Source organism: Aplidium turbinatum, chromosome 8 (assembly GCF_918807975.1).
Source record: "Aplidium turbinatum chromosome 8, kaAplTurb1.1, whole genome shotgun sequence".
Lineage (NCBI taxonomy): Eukaryota > Metazoa > Chordata > Ascidiacea > Aplousobranchia > Polyclinidae > Aplidium > Aplidium turbinatum.
Window position 1 is genome coordinate 2,934,709 of NC_137479.1, and position 14,146 is coordinate 2,948,854.

Below are 14,146 nucleotides of genomic sequence, written 5' to 3' on the forward strand. Positions count from 1 at the left end.
TTTTCCTGAACAATTACATCATTTGTTCATAAGAATATGCTTGCAGTACTGCAGTAGGCTACCGTATCAAACGTTAGTCTAATACACAGATAAATTTGCATAAAGGGTAAGGTTGTCACAATTTCTTGTCTGTGCTGAGTTAATGTTCGTTTGGTGTTGTTTATCTAATTAAACAATTTCTTAATTAACCATGGACACTGGACAGTGCTGTTTCGACCTTTCGGGTCTCTTCAGCATGGTGAATATGACCTAGAAGCAAAAATGCACAATTTTTTAATGTTGAAGGTCACTTACCTTTCATATTATCACATATTTTGGATCCCAATAAGTCCAGCTTTATAGCGTATAAGAGCTTAGACATCCACCGCGCTTTGTGCAAAGCAACAGGTCTGTTGAATGATTTGAAAGTTTTTTTTTGTGTTATCATCACCAAGGTAAAGAAGAGTTAATAGAACCAACTCCTTCTACTGTCCTCTGCTAACTGAGTGTTCAAGAAGTCTGTTACATATTTCAACAATTTCTTCTCTTTTTTCAGCTAACTCATGTGAAATATCAAAAAATTCAAAGTTTTTGTCTGCTACTGGAATGGCAGAGAAACATTTCTTAAACCTTTGGAAAGTAGTAATTTCAGGACTCTTTGATGGTTAAATTTGTAAATTGTCTCTAACTAGGGTCAACACAATCTCACCAATATGGTGACGACATGCAAACCAAAGCAAAGGTTTTGAAATAATCTTTTGCAAAGCCACACATGCAGCTGTTTTAGCTCCAGTGTTAGATCTAGTGGTGTCAAACACCATTCCAGAAAAGCTGCTTTTACAGTCCCATACCTTTATGAGCTCATTGGATGCTTTTGCAATGAGCTCACCTACGGGGTCAGAAGATTTGTGTGGGATAACTGGTACCCCTAGCAACTTCGTACCTCCAACCCCTGACAAAAGGATTGGCAGTTTTTCTTCTTTCTCATTCCCTTCTAATGTATCCATAAGCTTACCATCCCAATGGATGTTGGCAACTGATGGAGGTTTCCAATTTCCTGCAATCCTTTCAGAGATTGTTTGAACTGCTTCAACCCGATATCTCTCAGTGGTAGTGTAACTTAAGTTTACTTTTGACATATTACCATCTGCTGTATCGATGACTGCATGCAACACAGCAGAAGCAGCAGAAGTAAATTGTTGAAACTTCGCCGCTTTGTGAAATTTGTTGTATTTTGTTATATCCCGTGGTGGCTAACTGCTCCTGAATCATCAACTGCTCCAAAAAATGACCAACTGTTCATTCACTCCTTCCTTAATTATCAAGCAATTGATGGTGCCATTGCGGGTGTAGCTCTGAAAAGTTTAGGAAAACATATGTGGTATCTAGCAGAAGAGCTTGTACCGTTGGCCTTTTTGAGTCAGAGTGTGAAAACTTCAACCAAAGAACTGATGGCACAAAAAATGATCTTAGTTAAAAATGACGGTGTGTGCACAAAAAGGTTTGGCTCTGGATTTGGAAAACCTTGTTTTCCTGAACTCCCAGCAGACATCCAGGGATCTCCAGGACTATATTGGAGAAGATTCTTGGTCATTTTTTAAAATCTTGAAAATTGACTCAGCATTTGTAAGAGAACCTATCGAAAGCTGGGATGACAATGAGACTTACAAAATTGCAAAAACAATTGTGAATAACATCAGTGTGGTTAATGTCACAGCAGAGCGAGGAGTCAAACTGGTCCAGGAGTTTCATGGTACTGCTTTCAAGGAAAAACGATACCAAAACATTTTACAAATAGTAGAGAATTCCCGAAAAAAATTACCAAACCAAAGAAATAGGAAAATAGATTCAGCGTCATGGTATCTGACAATCTCATTGCGAGTTTACTATTTCATTACCTGTGTGACCTTTATGATGTGAAATTCGTGTAAGGTTATTGCTGTACAATATCTATCACAATTACAATAGATGTTGCACTGTTCTTTCTTTGTTTGTTTTCAATGATATACATCTCAATGAGTTGCATTTGTTGAAGCTTTGCATATTTGAAGTCAATTCAAGCGGTTACGTTAGCTTAAACTTATGAAAAGCAGGTTTTTTGCCACCTAGTGGCTAGAATCTTTAAAACTAGCAGCAAAAATGAACTCACCAACCTTGAAAATGGGGGGTTAGACACTAGTTTTGCTTCAATTGGATGAACATTTAAGGAGATAATTGTTGTTATGTTTTGGCCACTAGAGGCAGTTTTGCGCTAGGGGAGAGCACAAAACTGCCCATATTTCTGCTTCCCATTGGCCAATTCAGATAAATTTTTTTTTAAATTATGCAGAATGAAGAGGGGGGGGGGGGGTATGTTTCCAAAGTAAATATGCAGTTGCATCTTGTAAGCAGCTCCATCTAGTGGCGATAATGTGAAGAAAATGCCGTTAGTCCCCTTAGAAAATGGCCGGGTGAGGGGGTTAAACTTTGTCCAATCAAAATGAAACTTTGCAAAAGTTGTTTTCTAAGATAACCTCATCAGCAAAAAAAAGTTCAGGCTTTTTGCTAAAGTTCGGGGGGCAAATTGTGCACCCTAACGGATGTAGCGATATTGACAGGTATCATCTCGGAAAATGCTTAATATAACAAAAACGGTCAGGCTAGTGCAAGTAAGAGGTTTATTTTTGAAATCTACACAAAATTTCAGTCTAGAAACACTTGTCAAACCTACTGACCCAGACAGTCAAATAAATCGACCTGGCTCCCGGTCTAGCAAGCGTGGGTGAAAATAACACCTGATCAGAACTGACGATGCACTAGCAAGTGCGAAATATATTTTCTGTTACATCTACTGACTACTGATCCCTGTTACCTTAGCAATTGAGGTTTTAGCTTTGTAGATATGGAACAGGGATCGTTTCAGAACAAGACTAGATCAGAAAGCGACGCAGACTCCGACTCAGCTCAGCAGCAGCCTAGAGCAGTTAGCTACAAATAAAACTTACATAGACTAATTACAAATTTTTTACTGCAGGTGACGTGACGGAAGAGGATTTGAGAGAGTGGGAGAAAGAACACGACATCTTTAGAAACTATCTGATGCCACAGTGGCAGGACGTGTTTGCTGCGTACTCAAATGTGCAAGAACAACAGATCCATATGTAGCCACAATGCTAAGGTGTTCTGCTTGCATCAGACCATCCCTCAGTGGCGATTCCGTATTATCATTTTCACTGTTGACTTTAAGTATAAAAGACAGCTTATAAGTGTTATATATAGTTTTTACTGTGTAGCGTAAACTTCAAACATTGGTGAACTATCATGTCAATGCAGTATGGCACAAGCGTAGGCTATAAGCTAATATAAGCTATAGGCTAATGCAATGCAGAAAACAAATCAATAGTTTTTGTTTCCTAAGTCTCAACCTTGACATCATTTTACTTGGGTAACTAGGCTATCACTCACAACAGTAGTCCATTTCCACATTAAAAATTATGTTGCAAAACCCCTTATTGAAATACCTTTTTATTGGAGAACATCTTTATTGAAATACTGTTGTGAGTTAAATGATTTCAATGTCAAATACGTCAAATATCAAATGAGTCAAATGCCTAGCCAAATAACTTTATGGTTTAGACTTGGGAAAAAAAAACTATTGTTTTGTTTTCTTAGCGATTTCTTCTGATTATAAAGTATGAAATCGCACATTTGAGGAAGTGTCTTAGTACCAGATCGCCTTTTTTCAGTCAGCTTTTCCCACTTTTGGAGCTTTGCAGATTATGCAGTTCATGATAATGTAGTCAGCCAACTACATAAGCTGCTCGCCATTATCATTTACCCAATTAGATGAGTTTATATTAAAATGTCTAGCTCATTAATGAATGTAGGCTCATGTCTACTAAGTTCTGTCCAATGAACCGTTACCGACTATAGTTAGCTTACATATTCTTGAGTTCATAAATGTTATGCATTCTGCTTGAATTGATAAAACGACGTTGTTTAGAATTTAGATGACTTCTGTCGCTTGTTTTGTAACTTAGGCTGCTGTTTTTGTAGCCCTGAACCAAGTTTGCTTTAACGCAATCAACAAACATCCTACGAAATCCGGCTTATGTCATACTCGTTGAACGCTTGGAAAGTAGACAAATAGTTATGGTAGGCCTAATCGTATTTGTAATCTGTAGATCGCTGCAGCAGATGGGGTATTTGGACCGGTAGACATTTTAACATAAGGAAATTTTCTCAACTCTCTGGCTGATTGCAGCATTGGGAGCCTTCTGGCATTCAGCCAGAAAGTTGTCTCTTACTTTCTTTAATCTTTGTTTGGTAATTATAGAAGAAAATAAACGAGTGATGGCTGGGGTAGCGATCGAACCAACGTCATCGAGATGACTATTCTCTAGCCCTGCCCTCTAAACCATGCCAGTGACGGCAAAGCTTCCATTTAATTTACATTCCAACGTGCATGAGTCTGATGACTGCATTCAGCTGATTTAAATCTTGTCTTGTGATTGGATAATAAGTCTGATCTGATTGGATAATGTGATGTGTTTGAGTCTGATGTGATTGGATAATAAGTCTGATCTGCTGCAGCGACCTGCAGATTACAAACACGCTTACGATAGCCTACTGGGTAGCCTATGTAGGCTAATTCGAAAGTTTTACAATTCTGATCGAAGCGTGATGAAGCATTTTGACAGTTTTTTAATTACCGGTATGCTATGTAATGATGCTGTATTTTTGTTGCACAAAAAGTCAGAATTATTTTGCAATAAAGCTGATACCCAAGTAGCAAAGATTGGCGTCTAGCCAGCTCCACGCTAGCGAAGTTATTGGCGACGCGCCAGCGATAATCGCCAGCCAGCCGCCACCGATCTGCTCATCGTTTAACCGGCGTAACGCTGGCGAAAATCGACAATAAAGTTGGCGGCGCGTAAACGCCCAGAACACGAAAGTCGCTCAAGTCAGTTAACGGCGCGCTGTCTGTATGTCAACAAATTTCGCTAAACTTACTGGCACGTTTTTCCGGCTGCGCGCGCTGTCGCTTGGCTGACGAATGCCACCCTGCTGAAGCCCTTTTTTTCGGCCACCATCAGCAGCTGTTGTTTTGCGAAATTACCAAAACAAAACACTAAAACTTTTTGAAGCATTTTGTGTATTAATTGTCTTTTTGTGATTAAAGCCAGACGCAATTCAAGAATGTCAAACAACGAAAACAATGAAGATTTTTAATACACAGTCTTCCCACAGCTCCATTTTCGTAATAGCCTACAATGCTAAAAAATGTTTCAGTAATTAATAAATGGCGGTTTTTATGATCATTTGTAATACAAATAACAAAACAATTTACAAGTCCAAGCCATGTGAGAGCAAAGCTAGACTATAAACATGAGGTTATTTCATAAAAGCCCAACAGCTGTTAAGTGAATTTTGACAGTTATCGCGCAAACAATAATTTTTAAGGAAGAAATTCTATTAAAAAAACTTTCTTGGTTTTCGAAACTATAATGGGTGTGAGTGTGATTCAAATTTTTGCTTGCACGATTTACCCTAGGGTAAGGGTAAGTAAAATTTACTCCCGATTATAAACGAATTGTGTACTACATACTACAGTATCATAACTATAGTTATATTTAGTTATATATCGTTATATATAACTATAGTATATATAGTAATATATAACTGTAAAGTTATACAACTAGTTTCGAAAACCAAGAAAGTTTTTTTTAATAGAATTTCTTCCTTAAAAATTATTGTTTGCGCGATAACCGTCAAAATTCACTTAACAGCTGTTGGGCTTTTATTAAATGTTATTATTATTATTGCCTTAAAAATTATTGTTTGCGCGAAAACTGTCAAAATTCACTTAACCCTTTAACGGCCACGGGATCCATATGGATACCATAAATTCAACTCTCATTTTTTCCAAAACTGTTGCATATAGACCAAAATAAATAGTCATACGTGATGGCAGCATGCTTTTATTTTCCTAAACTGCTTTTGTATTACCACTTTTAGGCATAGACTACCCCTGGTAAAACTTTAATCTACACCCCCCCTGGAAGGCCAAAAACACCCCTAACTTTGATCGCCTATAATATTATCTCTGCAATTTCTTTTTTTATAATTTTTTTACCAGCGTGCAGAAGATAAAGCGTATCCCCTTTTCGCAAACAAAAGAATGTATGCATTCAATTCGTTTCGCTTGAATTGTTACTGTGAAACACGTGGGATCCATATGGAACCTGCGGCTGTCATTGAAATTTTGGCTTGGCTAGCAGCTTGCTTATTTGGAAAGTTTCAGTTGAGTAATGCAGCAGTGCTAGGCGTATTTCTAACAGGATAGACTAAAACTTTGCAAAGATAGTGATTGTAGATAATATTCAAAACAATTGTCTCATTTTTTACAGAATTTATTGGTAATTGAATTGAGAATAATAAGAAATGTATCAAGCAGAAGAAGTATTAGTTCGTGTGTTGGAGCCAGATATTGAGTCTGAAATGGAAGATTTGGACGAAAGTGACGAAGAGGAAAGTGTTGAGTGTTTAACAGTTCCACAAAGAATCGTAGATGATAGTGGTCCAAATATTTTAGAGCAAGAGTCTGGACAATGTGTAAATGCAGATGCAGAAGTGAATCAAACAGAAAATTTGTCCAAGCACACGTTTCGATGGCGAACAATGACTCCCATGGTTGCATCAACTTCTGCACAGAATTGTTTTAGTCTACCTTCCACAAACATAGATGAAATGACCCCTCTGAAATACTTTCAGATGTTTTGGAAGCCAGATTTGAACAACCACATTGCTTACCAAACTAATTTATATGGAATGCAGAAAGAGTGCTATGCTGTTGAGACATCTCAAGATGAAATTGAACAGCTTGTGGGAATGCAAATGTTGATGTCTGTTGTTAAATTACCGGCTTACGACATGTATTGGGCCCAGGAAACTCGCTACGAACCAGTTGCAAGCGTAATGAGTAAAAACAGGTATAAAACACTACGGAGATTTTTACACGTGAATGACAACACTTTACTCGACAACGATGAAAATAAGAAAAACAAATTATTCAAAGTTCAACCAGTTTTAGACCATGTTCAACAAAATTGTAATGCTTTGGAACCTGAAGTAGAAAACTCTATTGATGAGCAGATAATTCCTGCCAAAACAGTTTACAGTGGGATTCGACAGTACAATCCAAAAAAACCCAAGAAATGGGGATTTAAAAACTTTGTGCGGTCTGGCACTTCGGGAATGATGTACGATTTTTTTTTATACCAAGGAGCTACAACGTCTGGAGATGGACAAAAGTGTACTGGATCATATGCGGTATTGAAACTAACAGAGAAATTACCTCAACATCAAAACTTCAAGATTTTTTTTGATAACTGGTTTTGCTCTTTGCAGTTATTATTACAACTAAAATCCATGGGATTTTTGGTCACTGCCACATTGAGATCAGATCGGGTTAAACAGTGCCCTCTGCCCTCTGAAAAGGAATTAAAAAAACAAGGTCGAGGGGCTCATGCCTATAAAACTGATGCAAACTCAGGACTTACGGTTACAAAGTGGTTTGATAATAAATGCATCCAAATGGCTTCCACGTACTGTGACCCAGATGCTGGTGGTCCCGTCAAACGATGGGACAGGGTCAACAAAAAGTATGTTGAAATCTACTGCCCGACCGTTGTTCACGAGTACAACAAGAACATGGGTGGTGTGGATCTTTCAGACATGCTGATATCTCTTTACCGTACGCAAATCAAATCTAAATGATGGTATTTAAAAGTAGTATTTCATTGTGTGGACATTTCGAAAGTCAATGCTTGGCTGTTGTACCGCCGACATTGCACGCAATTAGGCATCCCTAAAAAAAAACAGTCAAGTTTACTCAAATTTACACTTGAAATTGCTTCTGCACTAATTCATTCTAGAGCCATTGTTAATGGAGTTGGCCGGCCCTTGAAACGAAGATCAAGTGGTATGTCTAGCACCCCCAGAAAAGCCCCTGTAATACCATCTCCGGTTGCAGACGTCCGCTTTGACAATGTAAGTCACTGGCCAGAATACAAATGTGACAAAAGAAAATGCAAGCTTTGTAAAAGTGGCCAAAGCAGGGTGTACTGTATGAAGTGTCATGTTTGCTTATGCTTGAGCAATGATAGAAACTGCTTTGTTGCTTACCACACAAAATAACTCAGCATTGTTGTGTGAAATCGTCAGTTTGCATACCGTGGTTTTTATATCTTGCTATTCCGTCAGTTGCTATGTGACGTCACGTATATTTACAAGAGCAAAGTAACTGAAAGAAATGAACCACTTTCCACAATTTTGATGTAAACGTAGTATTTTAACAAAAAATATAAATAAAACCATGCCCAATTTTCAAATTCTGTATGACTGGAATAAGCTCATTCTCGTTATTTGTTTTGTTGTTATTTCAATGATTTCGTTTGTTGTTGGTGATGTTTTTTACAGGGCTGTGGAGTCGGGCGAAAAATATACGACTCGGACTCCTCAGTTTATAACTTGCCGACTCTGACACGACAAAATCCTTCCAACTCCGCAGCCCTGTTTTTTTTCACTTCTAGCAGTGTGGAGTTCATATGTAATTTTTACTATCATAAATGGCTGCATAATGTGATAGGCTGCATGCACAAATGGCTACACACCAATATTGATTTTAGCGAGAGGTCCCCTCAGAAAAATTAACATATTGGTGAAACGTCTGTGTTAATCGAAAAATTAAATACACAATTAAATTTAACAAGCATAACATGAAATAAAACCAATAAAAAAACTCCAAAAAGTTGAAAAAATAAAGTGTGTGATTTTGCCGTAAACGCCGAAGGATCCATATGGATCCCTCCGATATTTTCTTTGTTGATGACGTCATCATATATTTTTTTCAAAAAATGAGTTTAGTATAACATGAGAACAATTCCTACCAAGTTTGAAATTTTTTCATCAAGTATTTCGATATGCGGCCTTTAAACAGCTGTGGGGCTTTTACAAATAAGCAATAAGCATATATGGTAGGTGTTCCAATACGTCAAAATCACAGCACTGGAAGAAAATACACAGCAACATCAAAAACACTATTGCTTCCACTGTACTCTATGATGTAATAAATATTAATACACAGCCAGCAGAGAAATTCAAATTAATGAATTTTTCGTGCTATCTGGCTTTGATGGTTGCCAACACGGCAACCACAATTATAGGGAAGGGCCGCCTAAACGACGACCACAACGCATTTTCGTTTGCACATTTGTTGTGGCTGTCATGCTGGTAACCTTCAAAGTCAGATAACACAAAATTCAAACCCTCATAACATAGCCTACCATTGCATGAAAAAATCGTAAACCCACGTAGGATATATGCAGTATATCAACAATCACTAGTGATTATTGCGTTTCGACATCCATTAGGTAAATATGAAAAAAAACTGGGAACAGGTCGTTTTGATGACAAAGAGCTTGGGTTCGGGGCAATGTTAGGGATTAGGACTGGCGGCAAAACACCCCTCCGAAAACACGTTTGAATAACAACAGTAAACATATTAAAAGTGAACACTAAAAGGTCAACAAACAATCAAAAAACAGATAGCGTTCATGTATTGTCGGAATTTTTATCTGCTCCAGAAGTTTTGTTTGCCCAGTTCTTTCTTTTTCGTTTCTGTCACCAGCCGCCTTCAAATATCGCTTCATTGCAGATTCGATATCTTTGTCCATCGCCTTGGCTTGCCTTCGAATCACATCTGTAATAATACAAAATGAGCTCTCTGTGAAAACAATTTCGCTCACAACAACTTAGTTACACTACTAACTCACAATTAAATGTACTGTATATTGGTATAAACCTCCAATGACGTAGCAAGACGGGTAGTAATATAAAAAATACGTCAAAAAATTGTAATTAGGGAACGTTCAAATATTACGTAACGCCTTCGACGGGGGGGGGGGGGGGTTATGCAAAGCGTTACGTTAGCGTCACATTGGGGGGAGGAGGTTCAAGCAAAACGTTACGTAACGCTTTCGATAACGTAAGTGATATATATAATATACCGGTAATTCATCAGTGATAAACTCAGCATTATTGAAACATCTTTTGTGATAAGGTACTGCTGAAACCCGTGTTTTATCCAGCAACAACAACCACGCATGTGATATTGGGAAGGCAGGGCTAAATAGTAGAAGCTGATCTAATACTGGACGAGTGGATGTTGTCACATTTTAACGTTTATATTACAAAAAAATATTCCATTCCTTGATAAAACTTCCAATTTGTCAATCCTCAGTTGATTTGATTTATATTTAACTTGCATTCATAAAAACAAAGAGGCCTGGCATTTTCCACCATCGTACTGTAGTATGCATGGTGTTAGCATTGGCAGCACTTATTACTGACGATAGCTCGTAAAACTACGTAAATATACAATTATATAAATACAACTTACCAAATAACACTTTTTTTATTTTCAGATCAAGAAAGGCAGTTTTTACATTTTTTCCAGTCCAATTAATCTGAGCGGCCAGATCGTCATTCATTAAAAGTCGCATAACTCTCCACACAGTTTCGGTACAACCGTTTTCTCCAACCGTTGTTATTTTCCATCGCTGTTAAATGAACATCCACACGTTACTCAATAGTCAGTTTAAAACTGAACAAGGTAACAAGCCAAGTCTAGAACTCTAGATCGTGAACTCAAACCAAACAACTACACGTTCTATATATTGGTTAATCGTTAGGTTATGCTTTAAAAATCATCATAAATTGGTCTAATAAACATGATTCTATTTTACAAACTAAAGTAGTTTTGCACACAAAATGTATGTGGAAGCGTTTAGAGCAAAACAAACAAGTTTTAAAAATTAAAACTGAGCAGTTGAATAATTAGAAGGTTCTAATCTTTTTTAAGTATGATTTACCGTAGTTACCACCTGCAAAGCAAAAAAAAAACATGAACATCTGTAATGTAACATTAACTCACTTTCTGAAGAAGCAGCAGCTAAACGTTTTGATGCACCAGGTTGATATTCAGACGCATGAGCATGATAGAGCAATTTATAACTAAAATATAAATCAGGAGACAGACAAAGCTTAAATCTAAAATGACAGTCAATGGCGTTAGTGAGTGTTAAAAGTCCTTAAAATTTCGAAATAGAACTGAATTTCCTTGATAGTGAGAGACCTGAAATCATAGCCGTAGGAAAGTAAAACATTTTTTTTTGGGGGGGGGGGGGGGGCGCACAAAATTTTTCCAAATTTGGCCTTTGCAAATATATTGTCAAAACTGCAATATTACTCACTATCTCTGAGGTAGTGTAGTCTAAGAACTCCATACTCATCAAATGTAAGCCGACAAAATGCAAGCCTACCATAAGATACGGTAGGCTACGCTAATAGCTACTTTAAACACTTTTCACATTCATTTGAAATTTCAAGGGGTCGATCTTAACTTTTTTTTCACTAGCCCGCACGATTTTTCACTAGTCCGACCAGTTTACTGACTTTTCACTTGTCTGATGACGTATTAAGATAAGTGTTTTGGATTGCTGGCTTCTCTGACCTCTGTGCAGGCGTGCTCACTACTACAGTACTACACGTGTCATGTCTAGCAAAGTTGCAAGAAAAAAGTAGTCACGTGCCTAGAGATGTAAAAAAACGGTTTTTTTTGTTTTTAAAAAAAACGAGCTCGTTTTTTTTGTTTTTTATTCGTTTTTTTTTGTTTTTTTTTACCTATTTTGACATTAAATGTCACAATATGGAGCAATTAGGGTAAACTCATTGGAATAGCGTCTCTTTCAACAAAGAAACAGTCTCATAACTGGTATAACTTATTTCAAATCAGACTATATGTCTGGTATAGGCTTATTTTTTCATTGCAATTTTGTAGATCCCAAGTCTCAACACAAGAGCCATAAAGATTTCTCATTGTCTCAAATAGTAGTAACAGTGTCCTATGGTTGGCACATCTCAAGCATTGTCTGTAATTTGGTCAAGCCAGTTGTTAAAAGCAGTACCACACTCATGTACAGTTTCGAAGCCACCTGGGATTTTGGTTAATGGGCATGTTAGGACCAGGTGGTCAGTGTCCTGTTTCTCTACTTAACAAAGGCACTTTTGACCAGCACTCCACACCTTTTCCAGTACAACGTCAAGAGGTTGTTCCAGTTGATGTGCATTTGGTGCAAACTTGATGAAAATCACACAAGCGGTTCTCGAGTTATAAGTGAAATAACCTTAGCCACTAGGTGGCTTCATAGATAAGGAGCAACAGAAAAATGGCAATATCTCAAGAACCGCTCAACATATTTAGATAATTTTTAGCTTTACCCCATGTTTTCTGGGGTGGGCTATCTGTTTATGAACATTAAAACAAGTTTTGGCGACTACTTTTTCAGATAAAAATAAATTAACCTCTTGTCGTTACGCACCAATAAAACCATGATGCGTAACTTTAAAAAAACATTTTTTTTTAATTGGGTAAAGGAAAGATTGATGAAAAGTTTGGCAAAAGCAGTGTAGTGCTAAAGTCCCAACTTTTAGCCCAAATCACATTTAAATGTAGTGAAAGATGGAAACATTTTGATGTTTTTTATTTTCCACGAAGAGGTTCAATACTCCGTTGTGATGTCATAGTCATGTTTGTTTTCCCTTAATCACACCATTGTGCTGTCATAGACATTTTTAAAAGAAGTATGGTTGCACTTAATCCATCCAATTTGAACTAGTTTGCAGGACTTTGAGACTTTAGCACTTTTCTGTTTTTGCCAAACTTTTCATCAATCTTTCCTCTACCCAATAAAAAAAAAAGAAAATTAAAGTTACGCATCATAGTTTTATTGGTACATAACGACAAGAGATCAATTCTCACTCCTTTTTACTCCAGCGTAGTTCCCAAATAAAATAAGTTTTCATCTTTGATGTTTGTTTTGTATCTTTATCCTGCATTGCGGGAATATGGGTAAAACTTTATTCTTGTCAGGAAAAGTATTATGAAGCATTTTATTCACTATGTGAACACTGAGCAGTGCTGAAAAACTCCACTTTAAAGGGAAAATTTCTTCATTCATGATTGGTAGTTACTAGCAATAGTTAACATGGGTGGTGGGCATTTGAAAGGAACATCAACCTAAACCTTTTCTGACAAATGCACTTACTTTTGACAGCTAAAAATATCAGTGATAAGATCTCTTGCATTATGTCACAAATGATCTGCAGGAAGCATCAATGACAATGTGTCTAAGACCTTACAACACACAAAAAGAATACTTCTGTTTCAAAATTTATAAAGCATATCATATACATCGTTGCTAAGCTATCAGATAAAAAACATGTTTAAACAAGCTATTGGCAATAGCTTGCATTAGTAAATTACCACAAACAAGGTAATGTGTGTTCTGAATACTGCCATCTTGTTTTTGCCAAAATTTCGTCAACCTATTGAGTGTGTACAAGAATAACCAGTAGCCTACCAGTATACTAACATCGTAGGCTAACTTCCATAAAAGGAAAAATAAATTAACTCATCTACATTATGTCATGTATCAAATTGCATTAAGTCAATGTTTGTCAGGTCTACTGCCACAAACATGCCTGAGAATGAAGAAGAAAGCGAAACAACATAGGACTATGCAAAAAACATAATATGCTGCTGCCAAGCACAAACACTTAGGAATTTCAGCACACCAATAAAACCAATTTTACTAGTTTAATGTTTTTCAAGAGCACTATAATGAAACTAAGCTGCAAATTGTGAAAAATTTGCATAAAAACAAAAAAAACAAAAAAAACCAAAAAACGCTTGTTTTTTTAGGCCCAATTTTTTTTTGAAAAAAAACACGTTTTTTTAAAAAAAAAACGGTTTGTTTTTTTTGCATTTACATCTCTACACGTGCCCATTGACCTACTTTGCAGCCTTCTTCGCGCAATTTCGCCTCTGGCAAGCAAATATTTTCAGTATTTCAGAGTGACGTCACCAACCGCCATTTTGTAAACCAAAACTTTTCACCAACGAATATTTTCACTAGCCAATCGGACTAGTAGCCTACTGCATTATTTCTACTACTCCGCGCAAATTTTCGCTAGCCATTGGCTAGCGGACTAGCGTTAAGATCGAACACAAATTTTGTGTGTATTCTTTAAAGTATTTATGCTAAATATCTCAAATTTGGTCATC

General features: G+C 37.0%; 1 protein-coding gene across 1 annotated transcript in view; it reads left to right on the forward strand.

Annotated features, from left to right (window-relative positions):
• The window catches only part of LOC145775433 (uncharacterized), a 40,622-nt gene extending 35,890 nt beyond the window's left edge, over positions 1 to 4,732 (forward strand). The window contains exon 18 of the mRNA XM_082586729.1: positions 2,993 to 4,732. Coding sequence (XP_082442855.1) covers positions 2,993 to 3,123 — 131 coding nt within the window. The 3' untranslated portion in view covers positions 3,124 to 4,732. The remainder of the gene's footprint in view (positions 1 to 2,992) is intronic.
• Positions 4,733 to 14,146: the final 9,414 nt, after the last annotated feature.